This window comes from Erigeron canadensis, chromosome 4, assembly GCF_010389155.1.
Source record: "Erigeron canadensis isolate Cc75 chromosome 4, C_canadensis_v1, whole genome shotgun sequence".
NCBI lineage: Eukaryota > Viridiplantae > Streptophyta > Magnoliopsida > Asterales > Asteraceae > Erigeron > Erigeron canadensis.
Genome location: NC_057764.1, coordinates 39,921,224 through 39,934,675, shown reverse-complemented (window position 1 = coordinate 39,934,675; position 13,452 = coordinate 39,921,224). Strand labels below are relative to the sequence as shown.

At 32.1% G+C, this 13,452-nt stretch overlaps 2 protein-coding genes across 2 annotated transcripts; both read left to right on the top strand.

Moving 5' to 3' along the window:
- The first annotated feature begins 1,924 nt into the window (after positions 1-1,924).
- Positions 1,925-9,280, top strand: LOC122598522 (structural maintenance of chromosomes protein 2-1-like). The gene is made up of 20 exons (XM_043771116.1): positions 1,925-2,279; positions 2,984-3,664; positions 3,759-3,902; positions 3,985-4,275; positions 4,367-4,552; positions 4,634-4,798; positions 4,893-4,952; positions 5,142-5,204; positions 5,341-5,432; positions 5,517-5,613; positions 5,687-5,803; positions 5,884-6,102; positions 6,546-6,686; positions 6,762-6,929; positions 7,441-7,625; positions 8,065-8,158; positions 8,243-8,331; positions 8,429-8,654; positions 8,798-8,872; positions 8,964-9,280. The coding sequence occupies exons 1-20, from the start codon at positions 1,962-1,964 to the stop codon at positions 9,081-9,083; spliced, it is 3,531 nt and encodes a 1,176-aa protein (XP_043627051.1). The 5' UTR covers positions 1,925-1,961; the 3' UTR covers positions 9,084-9,280.
- A 1,591-nt stretch (positions 9,281-10,871) lies between these two features.
- Positions 10,872-12,391, top strand: LOC122594838 (early nodulin-like protein 1). The gene is made up of 2 exons (XM_043767145.1): positions 10,872-11,058; positions 12,003-12,391. Exons 1-2 carry the CDS (start codon positions 10,872-10,874, stop codon positions 12,389-12,391), a joined length of 576 nt encoding a protein of 191 aa, XP_043623080.1.
- Positions 12,392-13,452: the final 1,061 nt, after the last annotated feature.

The window sequence follows — 13,452 nt, the reverse complement described above, 5'->3', positions numbered from 1 at the left end:
TACAATAAGTAATTAGGAGAAATTTGCCATAAAAGGCCAAACTAACCTATCTTTTTTACTACGACAATTAATCCAAAAAAATAATGAAGAAACGATATCTTTGAAGATATCAATACTACCATTAAAGACAACATTATTCCAATGTTTCCATAACGCCCACCACCATGTATATAAAATCGCCTCTAAAATAGTCTTGAATTTCTTTAACATTTGGTAGACTCGATAGCTGGTATTAAAGTTCTTCATCAGAGTAGCTACAAAACAAAAATGAAAAAATATATATGTATTATCATCGAATTTGCATATTTTCGGCCCACCAAAAAGTAATCACATCAGCAATGTCGGCTCAAACTTTTTAAAAGCCTTAAACGAAAAGTAATTATGGAGGCCTAGTCATAAGCATATACATACGAAATACGAAAAAGAAAAAGATATTAGTTATGTACCTCACTAATGTGAAAAACGTTAACTACATTGTTGCCTTTCATTGTATTTTGGAATTTATGTGGTCAACAAGTAAAAAATGAAGAAAAATGAGGATAGGTTTTTAGGACTATTTATTTTATTTATATAGAAGCCCAAAACTTTTTAAAAACTGAGGGCCTTCTATGCGTGGTGGCTCAAAGCAGCTAATTACCTGCTTACAATAGTTAGGTCGATCATGCACATCAATAATGAAGTATCAGTTCGACACATGTTTTTGTGTGTCATAGGCCTAAGAAAATGAACAAATAATAACAAAGCTACACATTAAAGATTGCCGACTACATAAATATTAAAGGTATGCCTGTGTAATGCAGCGACATTGGTAGTACTGGTGACAGATGGTGGTGAAGTGTTTATTAATGTAAAAGTTTTGATTTAAAAGATGGTAGTGCAATTATTTTGTGGGTAGAAAAATTTATGTTTAAGTTATTTCATTCCGGGTATCTACCAATAAACTAAAACAGGATTGAGATGTTATTAAAATGACACGTGGCGTAATATCTGATCGACATGTGTCATTTTAATTTATTTATTTTATTAAGTTAGTTTTTTTAATTGTATATAAATTTAATTTTCTTATTAAACCTAGAGTTAAACTATAACTTTTGACTTATTAATACAAAAGACAATATACTCTTATTTGATTGATTGTTTTTTCTCATTAATAAATTGTATACTTTTCTTTCTCAATTATTCAAATCCTTTACTTATATTACTTATAATAATAAGTTATTAACATGAAGATACTTAAAAAATTTGAGTTTATGATCCGAAATCACAAAACTATTTGTCATCATCCACTATGCTTACAAGTTCCGATTTTGACGTGATTATAAAGATTTAAAGTAAATCCAAAACTCTAACTAAACATACTATATTTATCATTATTGTTTATTATAATTTAGTTTCGATCATCAATTTACTTAACTACAATTTATTTCATACTAACGAATCATTTATGAGGAATATTCAAATTTCTTTATGATACAATTTATATAGCTACCATATATCGTACGGGTATTAAGACTAGTTATAAGTATATTAAATAGAGAATTATTGGTAGATTAGAAGATGAGTTGTTAGGATAAATTATTGAGGCCCGCAATTCGTTCAAACTTCAAACAAACTTATATGGGCTTATATTAGAGACAAGCCCATATGGTTAACTGGGTTAATTGGGAAAAAAGGAAAACGAAACCATTTTATATCAGGGCTTATTAAATCATCCTACACGACCCGACCCGACCTGCCATCCGACAATTCGTTCAAAATGCTTGAAATCATATTTTTCCCGCCATTCCCAAAAAAAACCCCCACTTTTTAATCATTTCAAATTCCCATTAAAGTTTCACAAATAAGGGAACCCCCAAAATCATTTTTTAATTTCAAAAGTTTTCAATCTCGAAAACCCCATTTCAGTATTTCGCCCAAATTGTGATTTCTAGGGTTTTGTAAATCCAGAAAGAATAAAAAAAATGCACATCAAAGAAGTTTGTTTGGAAGGATTCAAATCGTACGCAACACGGACTGTTGTTCCGGGTTTCGACCCGTTTTTCAACGCGATAACGGGTTTAAACGGATCGGGTAAATCGAACATTCTTGATTCGATTTGTTTTGTTTTGGGTATTACTAATTTGCAGCAGGTTCGAGCTTCGAATCTTCAAGAACTTGTTTATAAGCAAGGGCAAGCTGGGATTACAAAAGCAACGGTTTCGGTTGTGTTCGATAACTCGGATAGAAGTAGAAGCCCTCTTGGTTATGAAGATTGTTCCGAAATTACCGTCACTCGACAGGTAGTTTTTACGCCGTCTCTGATTGTTTTGTTAGTTGAAATTTAAAGATTTTGACATATCTTGGAATTTAATTGTTGTATAGATAATGTTATATTGTTATATATGTGTATATATAGGGGTAACAAAAATGATGTCTTTCTTGTAAATACTAAAATCCAAGACTTGCTAATATATGTAGTTCCCAGACTTGCGTTATCGTAACTTAGTAACTGCTTACTTAGATTGATACAAATACAATAGCCATGCTTACAAGTATTGTGCATACAGAAGGATATGGTGTCTTCTTGATTACTTTAACGTGTATTTTGCGCTGTATATATTTAGTTTATGTGAGGTGATGAGTTATATAATGTGCCGAATCAAGGTACTTTGTTATGGAATCGGAGTTTTAGTTAGTCAAGGTAATATGATTGGCGTTATATGTCAACTGTGTTTAGTTGTATAGCGAATACTATTAGGCAGTTGAAACTTATGATGAGGTTGGTATCTATGTTGTAGTGTATAACTGATGCTACTAGTAGAATCATGTTTGTTTGAACTTTGAGAAAATTTATACCAATTAATTCCTTAATTAGTATGTTAAGTCTTGGAAAAGGCAGTTAATTTGTCTTTGTTATTTTTAGAGTATGAAGACTTGTTTTAGAGAGGGTTTAGCAATACATTAGTTTTTATGGGTTGATGTTTATTTGTGTGCTATGTATCAGATTGTGGTTGGTGGGAGGAACAAATACTTGATCAATGGGCACATTGCACAGCCAACTAGAGTGCAAAATCTTTTCCATTCGGTGCAGCTAAATGTCAACAATCCACATTTCTTGATTATGCAAGGGCGGATTACAAAGGTGTTAAACATGAAGCCCCCTGAAATATTGTCCATGCTTGAAGAAGCTGCTGGAACAAGAATGTATGAAACAAAAAAAGATGCTGCTTTAAAGACCCTTGAGAAAAAGCAGGCTAAGGTTGATGAGATTAACAAGCTTCTTGATCAAGAAATACTTCCTGCGCTAGAAAAGTTGAGGAAAGAACGAATGCAGTACATGCAATGGTCTAATGGGAATGCGGAGTTAGATAGGTTGAAAAGGTTTTGTATTGCTTATGAATATGTAGAAGCAGAGAAGATTCGAGATAGTGCGGTTCATGGTGTTGATGAGATAAAGGCCAAGATAACCGAGATTGACAATGATATGCAGATGACACAGATCCAGGTTCAAGAGATGGAAACACATGTATCAAAGTTAACTGCTGAAAAAGATGCGACCATGGGTGGGGAAGTTAAAGGTTTATCAGATCGAGTTGATGCCATTTCTTGTGATCTTGTTAAAGAAACTTCTGTAGTTAAAAATCAAGAAGACAATCTCAAGACCGAGATAAAGAATGCTAGTAAGGTAAACTGATTGCCAGTCCATTGACACTTTCTTTGTGCATATTAGGTTCTTTTGTTTACATAATTACTGATAGTTCCTTTTCTGATGCTGATAGATTGCAAAAAATATTGAAGAGCTGAAGCAGTCTGTGGAAGATAAAGTTTCAGCTGTAAAGAGCGCAGAAGATGGTGCAGCTGATCTGAAGAAAAGAGCAGAGGAGTTTGCAAAGAGTTTGGAAGATCATGAGAAAGAATACCAGGTTAATTTTGGGTTATTGAGATTGCATCTTTGTATAATTTAATATTCTGATCATCTGATTATTCTTGTTTGACTAGTGACAGGGTGTAGTTGCTGGTAGGAGTAGTGGTAATGAAGAGAAATGTCTCGAAGATCAGCTAGGTGATGCTAAAGTGGCTGTTGGAAAGGCAGAAACTGAGCTGAAGCAATTGAAAACAAAGATAAGTCACAGTGAAAAGGAACTAAAAGAAAACAAAAATAAGCTATCATCAAAGCGTGATGAAGCTGTTAGTGTAGAAAAGGAGCTGAAAGTCAGACAGAAAGAAGTAGAAACTGTTGAAAAGGCTTTGAGTTCACTTTCGTATGAGGAAGGACAGATGGAGGGTTTACAAAAGGTGTTTTTTATATATATATAATAGGATCAAAGGTCAACACATGTACACGTGTTTCTAATGAATATATATGTGAATATTTAAAATTTTGTAGGATCGAGAGTTGGAGTTAAAATTCGTGGATAAGATAAAAGAGGATATTCGGAATATTTCTTCATGTTTAGGAAACATTGAATTTTCTTATCGTGATCCTGTGAAGAACTTTGACAGGTCAAAAGTCAAAGGTGTGGTTGCAAAGCTCATCAGAGTGAAAGATAGCTCAACGATGACGGCTTTGGAGGTCTTCATTCATCATATCATGCCACTGTTGTCTTATCTGTGACTCTTAATTGTGTTAATTTGTATACTTTATTTTGTCCAGGTATGTGCAGGTGGGAAGTTGTATAATATTGTGGTCGACAATGAAAACACCAGTAAACAACTTTTAGATAATGGACAGCTTAGAGGAAGAGTCACAATTATTCCTTTAAACAAAATCCAACGCCATGTTGTTGAACCTAGAATTCAAAATAAAGCTGCTACTAAGGTACATCATTATTCAGTTGCTTACTTTATTTCATCTTCTCTGAAATCATACTTATTTCGTATGTTTGTCACATGGTAACCTTTTTGCTTCTCAGTTTGGTAAAGGCAATGCTGAAGTTGCTCTTTCATTGGTTGGCTATCATAATGAACTTCAGGTATACATTCACATGGTATTTTCTTTTTGTTCATTTAACAAAATGTGTATAGACCGGGAATAATCCACAATGTTTTACAATTTATATGCCTGTTTTTTTTGTTTGTATTCATCATGTATTGAGTTTTATGACAATTATGGTTTTCTATGATTTTGTTGCCATCTTTTCTGAGATTTATCAATACTGCAGAGTGCTATGGAATATGTTTTCGGATCAACCTTAGTCTGCAAGACCAAGGAGATTGCACAAGAGGTTGGTTGCAAGAGTTATAGATTGTTATATCATTATATCAGCTCTTTTATGAGTTTATCTTCAATTCTGTTATGTGTATGCAAATTTGATTTTTATATAGTTGGATTTCTTTTTATATCTTTTTTATGGTTCACAGGTCGCTTTCAATCGAGAGTTTGGTACCAAAAGTGTGTCGTTGGATGGCGATATATATATGCCAAGTGGACTTCTGACTGGTGGCTCTCGAAAGTAAGCTACATTGAACATTGTATGTTTAATTTTTACGAGCAAGCGATGTAGATGACCTTAGTTATTACATGTTTATATGTGAAGAAATGGCGGTGATTTATTAAGGCAACTACATGCTTTGGGAGAGGCAGAATCAGAATTATCGTTACATCAGAAGCGGCTATCAGAAATTGATTCCAAGGTTTTCTTTTAGACGTTGTTTTTGTCACCCTTGGGACACATAAGAAGTTTTTTAAGTGGCTTTGTATGTCCAGATCAGTGAGATTCTTCCATTTTATAAAAAGTATACTGAGCTAAGGAAAGAGCTGGAACTCAAGGCATATGAACTCTCATTATTCAAGACTAGGGCCGAGCAAAATGAGCATCATAAGGTTCTACCCTATTATTTGTTTATTGTATAACAGTTGTAATATGTTTACTTACCTTTTTGTGTTTTTTGTATGATGTGCAGCTTAGTGAAATAGTGAAAAGGATTGAGCAGGAGCTCGCAGAAGCAAAAGTTGCAGTTAATGAAAAGCAAGCACACTTTAAAGAATGCGCTAGTGAAGTGGCAAATCTTGAAAAATCAATTCATGATCATGCTAATAATCGGGATCGTAGGCTCAAAGATCTGGAGAAAAAGATCAAGGAAGTGAAGACAAAAATGCAAGCAGCTTCAAAAGACCTCAAGGTATGCTTTTTTTAGAAGTGGTATATCTGGGCAACTGGTTTGGGAAAGAAGTCAAAACAGAACTTTGTCTAGGGGTTAGACTCACCCAAGATTTTCCAATTTCTTATGTAAGTAATATGTGACAAACTGACAATTACGAAAACTCTTTTATAACAATAATTATGAAGTGTTCCATTAAATATCTATGTTTTTTATGAATTAAGTGATTTTAAGAGTTTTATACGTGTATCAATATGCATTACTCATTAGTCATAGGGGGACTTTTGATGCTGATCTAATTCCTACTTAGCCAAGTTGTTAAATTTACCCCTATGGAGATATGATTTGTCAGAGATAAACAGTCCTATCCTACTTATAGGTGAATGGGTTGAAATGCCACATCTAGTTACTTGTTTTCTTGTTGAGGAGAATATATACGGTTCCTGACATGAGTGTGTATGTAGGGGCATGAAAATGAAAGGGAAAAACTTATTATGGAAGTTGAAGCTGTGAAACAAGAACAAGCATCATTGGAAAATCAACTAGTTGCATTGCAGAAGCAGATTAGCGTGTTAACTTCTGAAGTGGATGCTCTCAAGACCAAGGTGGGTTTATTGTCTGTATTTACAACTTATGTGTTTACATATGTGTTTCATCTTACTGTAAGACATTGTTTGCAGGTATCTTTATTGAAAGATGAACATAGTCTAGCACAATCTGAGCTGAATGCCGCCCGCGTGAAGGTGAAGGAGTGTGATTCACAAATAAGCAGCATTCTTAAAGAGCAACAAAAGCTTAAGAACAGGATCGGTGAGAAAAATCTTGAAAGGAAAAAGTTAGAAAACGAGGTAACTAATGCTATTCAACAGTGGCAACTTAATATATATGCTAGTCTAACTATAACTGGCAAAATGGCAACTCAGGCTATAACGAGTCATATCTGAAATGGGTTAAGTATGGGCTGAGTTGGCTTAAAAAGTTTCTCTAAAGTCAACTGTTACATGACTTTTTACTGTCTGGGATCCAAATTTCCATATATAGGTGAAAATATGAACAGTATAGTCACTAGAGTTATTTTACTGTAATTAAAATCCTCTATTATTGAATTGAACGATTTAAGAGGTTTTATGCGATATAAATACATTTTGAAGGCCTTTCGATCTGTTTGAGCTGCATGTTTCATTTTAACAAATGTTTTTAATCTAGCATGTCGGACACATTAGAGATAAAGCATAACCTGATTGGTCCATTCCAAGCAAGTTCATTGAACTGTTGAAGTGTCTCTGTTAGTCAAAACTTATGCTTTTTTTGGGTAAAGGGATACCCCGTTTTACTTTTATAACATTATGTCGTTTGTAGGTGAAACGCATGGAGATGGAACAAAAAGATTGTTCATCGAAGGTAGATAAATTGATTGAAAAGCATGGTTGGATAACTTCCGAGAAACAACTTTTCGGAAGAAGTGGAAGTGACTACGATTTCACATCACGTGATCCGCACATAGCAAGAGAACAATTTGAAAAACTCCAGGCTGAACAAGCAGGGTAAGGAGGTCGATCTTTTTCAATAGAATCAAGTTTAAAGATGGTAAACTGAACGGGTAATGTATGGGTCAAAATAGCAATTCTTTGTACATATGATAACGAATCAGATTGACCCAAGCTCTGTTTGTCCATTTTCTCTAAAACTTGATCACAAAGTTTAGCTATTTAAGGATCTAAATATTTCTGAGGTTTTATGCATTAAATGATTAGAAGTACACTTTGGCTTATATGTTACCTGTTAGAACCATTTGACCTATTCCCTTTTAAGATGGATATATATTTTACCCGCTTGACTCTTTAGAGATCAAACGTGATCTTAATCAACTCAGTCGCTATTCGCTACTAAACGGCCCAAAGTTAGAAAAATTCCTTTGCCAGATACTTTGTGGCGAGAAAATAGACCATTAGTACTTAGTTTTCAGTTGTTTGTCTCTTAAAGCCTTGAGAAGAGAGTGAACAAGAAAGTTATGGCCTTGTTCGAGAAAGCAGAAGACGAATACAATGACTTGATATCCAAGAAAAACATTATTGAGGTCTGTAAACCCACTCTTTAGTCATGGTTTCCATCACAATGATCTTCTTTTTAGTCTTTTACTTATGATGATCCTTTAACCTAGAATGACAAGTCAAAGATTAAACTCGTGATTGAAGAGCTAGATGAGAAGAAAAAGGAGACACTGAAAGTCACATGGGTTAAGGTTAATAGGTGAGTCTGTTGAAATTCTGTACCTAATCTTCTTTAAAAAATGTATATTCCTATAATTTTGTTCCCTTAATTAAAAACTTGTCACCACTATTTTCAGTGATTTTGGCTCTATATTTTCTACTTTGTTGCCCGGAACAATGGCAAAACTAGAACCCCCAGAGGGTGGTACCTTTTTGGATGGGTTAGAGGTGCGTGTAGCCTTTGGGGGTGTTTGGAAACAATCATTGTCAGAACTTAGTGGAGGACAAAGATCGCTACTTGCACTTTCACTAATTTTGGCGTTGCTTCTCTTCAAACCAGCTCCACTTTATATACTGGATGAGGTATTTGCCAACTTTTTAATGAGTTACTAAACAAACAAAAATCTTAATTGTTTCTTGAAGGCTTTCAATCAAATTTACTTGTATATCAATCAACAGTAATATGTTTATTGTTTATAAAACATGTTTTTTACCATTTTGAGTAGGTTGATGCAGCCCTTGATCTAAGTCACACACAGAACATTGGGAGGATGATCAAAGCTCATTTTCCACATTCACAGGTACTGAGAAACAACCTTAAATGTTTATTAACAGAACTATAATGATTTTAACGATGCTAATATATACAAATTTATCTTCTTGAATCTATAGTTCATTGTCGTCTCCCTGAAAGAAGGCATGTTCAACAATGCTAATGTTCTTTTCCGAACCAAGTTTGTGGATGGAGTCTCCACTGTTCAGAGAACGGTTGCATCAAAGCAGAGTAAATAATAATTATTATGAGTTTCAACTACTTAGACAATGTAACATATATTCATCTATTATTATGTCAAGTCCTTTTGGAGGGAGTCTTAATGTCGTTTGGTATTATTAGCACTAATCTTGTCCTTTTCCTGATATATGTTTGGATGATATTTGTATCATGATCTGCATGTGATAATGTTATAAGAAACATCACTTTGTTTGCTCTTCCTCTGTCTGTTTTTCCTGGTAATCAACTTACTAGCAGTACTTGTTTTCTACTTTCTGCTTCTCATTTTCATATACTCACATTTGATTGATACTTGTTTTCTACTTCTTTCTGCTTCTCATTTTCAGATACTCATATTTGATTGATATGCTAAATGAGGATCTTATATGATAATGCAGTGAGTGAACGAAAATTGACAAAAGTACAAAACTGACATGTATCGTAGCTGGTCATTTTAAATGAAAAATGTGTATTTTGTACTACTTTGGATTGTTAATAAATATAGTTTTATTGGTTTTAAACAACTCCTATCAACAATCAAATTCTGGGTTATTAACAATTTAACGTAGAACAAAAGTTTTTCAAATTCTGGTTTATTAACGTAGATCAAAAGTTTTTCTTCTCGTTTTACATCTGTAAACTTTTTGTGTCACATAATGATAGTAATCCAGGTTAACTATCACCAAGTTGGCTTAATGTTTAGATGTCATGTCTTGTTACTTATTGGTAGTACATACAGTTTTATTGTTCATTCATCATTGGATGCAATACCTTTTATGCTAATACCTTATATGTTTGTGCAAGTCGAATACTCGAATTTAGTCACGTTCGTAAACTTCCAAGATATATTCCAAAAGTTTATAAACTAACTACCAGTTTTTATAGATGATTATATAAATTTTTATAATTTGGTGTTATTAATAAAGGGAAAATATTATACTCATATATGTAGTTAGGTGCAATTTTTCACTTTTCACTCACATATTAAGGTTCATTATAGATGAGAAAATTCAAGGTTAATTTAAAAATACAAATGATTTTTCTCAAAATTTAGTTATGCTGATCATTTTTATATAAATGAAAAAAATATTTACTAAGAGAATATCAGATTATATCAGGTAACAAACTTGTCGATTTTAATGTATACAAAGCTGTACAAAAATTTTCAAAACCGTTCACGAATTATTAAATTTATATAATTTTAACGAGGATAACAAAAAAAATAAAGATACGAGTAATGAATATCAAATTAAACTTTTTATAAAAAAAAAACCCGTAGGAAATGAATTAAACAATGGTCAAACTTCATTATTAGAAACAAAAAACTTAAACACACAATAAAACTCATTCCCCCAACAAAAATTAACAATTTAATTTATAGCTGTAATAAATGTAATCATAAATGTAATAAAAAAAATAAATATTATTTCATCAATGTATTTCTAAACTGAACTACAACATTTCGAAATGCTGTAAACGCGTTTAATATGTAACGGCTTAATCATATCATCATAAATAAAAAAAATGTTTAAATTTCGAAATGAAGAGATATGATCAAATCATTAAGAGTTAACAAAAAACACGAAATAATCTCAAATGATAAACGGCTCCTCCAACCCATGACTCTGACGTGGCAATCGTGGACAGGCTTGCCAACTTCTATAAATTGGGGATGTCACCCACACCCTGCTACCACTTCCCAAATGTATACGTGAAAAAATCTTTGTTACTTTGAGAAAGAAAAAAAAAACATCATTTCGTTTATATAATTAATTTCTTCGTGTTTTTCTTTTAACTTCTCAAAAAGAATGGGTTCGACTAGGTTGTTGTTTTTGTGCTTGGCAACAACTCTCGTCGTGTTTTCGGTGAATCTTGATGTGTCCGAAGCAACTGAGTTTGTCGTCGGAGGAAAACAAAACTCGTGGAGCACCAACGCTCCTAACGAGTTGAATGCTTGGGCCGAAAAGGAAAGGTTTAAGGTCGGAGACTCGCTAGGTATATATATGTTACTTCATCATCTTAATTAATCCGTGTTTAATTTTATTTTTATCCAGTTTATTTTAGAAATGCTTTTTTTTTATTTCAATCTTAATTTTTATTTTTTTGGTTTGATTACCTACACATGCATATATGATATATATGTATCAGAATTATTAGCTATGTTTTTATGTCACTACAAAAAAAAATTACATTTATTCACACTTCCCCTAAAGAAGTGTGAAGAAATTTCTTAATTTATTCACGCTTAAAAATGCTTAAAAAATACACACACATAAAAGTGTGAAAATTTTTGAAAAATTATAATTTTTTTACACTTATATATGTGTGGAAAGAAAAAATTCACACCTAAAAGTGTGAACAAATGTCAAATATATTCACACTTAAAAGTGTGAAAGTCAAATTGTAACACCTAATTTCTCCACACTTTTGTTGTGTGAAAAAATTTGGTGTTACAAATTATTCCTTACACTTCTAAGTGTGAACAATTGATATAGTTTTACACACTTGGAAGTGTGAACTTTTTTCTCTCACATATATAAGTGTGAAAAATTTATGATTTTTCAAATTTTTTCACACTTTTAAATATGAATACTTTTTAAACATTTTTAAGTGTGAACAAATTAAGAAATTTCTTCACACTTTTTTAAAGTAAGTGTGAATAAATGACATTTTTGTTGTAGCGTGTGTTTAACATATATGATATATGTATCAGAATTAGGTTTTGATTAAATCCCTTAATTAAACTTCTATGTGTTCATTACTTTTTTGATACACACATACATAAGAAAAAGGTATTATCAATTGTACGTATTCAACATATTTTGGCATGCACTTAAATTAATTAATTATGGTGGCTTCAATGCCATGCTATTTTTTTGGTAATATATTATTATTATCATGATCGATCAACATATGTATTAATTTCACTATCCTTTTAGTGTTCAAATATGACGCAAAGGTGGATTCGGTGCTGCAAGTGGAAGAAGGCGACTACAAGAAATGCATCAAAACCAAGCCTATCAACGAGTACCACGACGGCAACACCTTGATCAAGCTAAATGAATCGGGTGCCTTCTACTTCATTAGCGGTGCCAATGGACACTGCGAAAAGGGCCAAAAGCTCGTGATCCGGGTTTTGTCTCAAAAACATAGCTCCACCGCACCGGCTCCTTCACTTCCTCCTACAACTACTCCATCGGCCGCTTCACCTCCTCCGGTGTTCACCCCCGCAGAAGCCCCAAAAGATAGTTCGGTTGGATCGAGTGACTTTGCCATTTCGACCATGGTCATGACCACCTTGGTTGCTGCTGCTGCTGCTATGATTTAAGGGAATTTTTTGTCTTTCTAGATTATTATTGTTAGTATGTTCTATTCTCTGTGTTTTGTTAGTTTTCTCTTTTTAGATTGATTTTGGATCGATTTGTGACTTTTGTGGTTTAATTAGTTTGAGCAATTATGGTTATTAATTTTGTTCGTATTTTGGTTTTAGCATATCTTTTTCATCATTTAAGTTTATATAATCCTCATGCATAGTCTTTGAATGTTTTTTCATGTGACAAAAACAGTCATCCCCAAATATGACCATGAAAACAACAACCATATTTCGCTATGTTTTTGGTTCTCATACAAATCTTGTATGGTTTCTTTTAGATCTAATTGCTAAATATTTATATAAAAAAAAGTATTATTATTCACAAATAACTCTTATAAAAATTTGTTCATATAATATTATTGAATTTATAACATGTTCGTAAATATATATTGATACTATTGTATTACATGAAAATATTATTCTAGTGGATAGAAATAAAATATTAATTATTCTAGTGTATTACATGAATATTATATGTAACTATGTACATATAATATTTAATATTTAATAAATATAATATTAAAATATTTTTACTAAAATATTAAAATATTAAAAATATTTTTAGAAATATTTAGAAATAAATATTTAGAAATAAAAGTGTGAAGAAATTTTTACTCACTTTTGTTTATTTTTATATTTAATAAATGTAATATTAAAATAAATTTAACCTATAATATTTTATATTTTTAAAACTATACTAATTTGGTAAATATTTTTGAAAGTATACTAGTTTGGTAAATAAAATTTTCCATTACACTATGTAATGATATGTGACACTTTTCACGCAACTAAAAATTCTTTGTTAAAATCAAAACCTATACTAATATATTGTCATGTTCTACCCTTATATTTGTTAAAAAACTATTGATGTTAGTGTATTATACGATGATGTTAGGCTGTTAGCATATCTGATTTTGTTATGATATCCGATCTATTATGCACAAATGAAGTCTTAAAATTATACCTAATACGAGTTATTTTTGCTGTTTGTTTTCATCCCTTTAACAACAAGTATT

Excerpts from the sequence above, each read along its gene's own strand:
- LOC122594838 (XM_043767145.1), top strand. The coding sequence starts at position 10,872 with ATGGGTTCGACTAGGTTGTTGTTTTTGTGCTTGGCAACAACTCTCGTC. Across the intron at positions 11,059-12,002 it reads TAAGGTCGGAGACTCGCTAG|TGTTCAAATATGACGCAAAG; the intron begins GTATATATATGT and ends CTATCCTTTTAG.
- LOC122598522 (XM_043771116.1), top strand. The coding sequence starts at position 1,962 with ATGCACATCAAAGAAGTTTGTTTGGAAGGATTCAAATCGTACGCAACA. Across the intron at positions 3,903-3,984 it reads ATCATGAGAAAGAATACCAG|GGTGTAGTTGCTGGTAGGAG; the intron begins GTTAATTTTGGG and ends GACTAGTGACAG. Across the intron at positions 8,655-8,797 it reads CACTTTATATACTGGATGAG|GTTGATGCAGCCCTTGATCT; the intron begins GTATTTGCCAAC and ends CATTTTGAGTAG.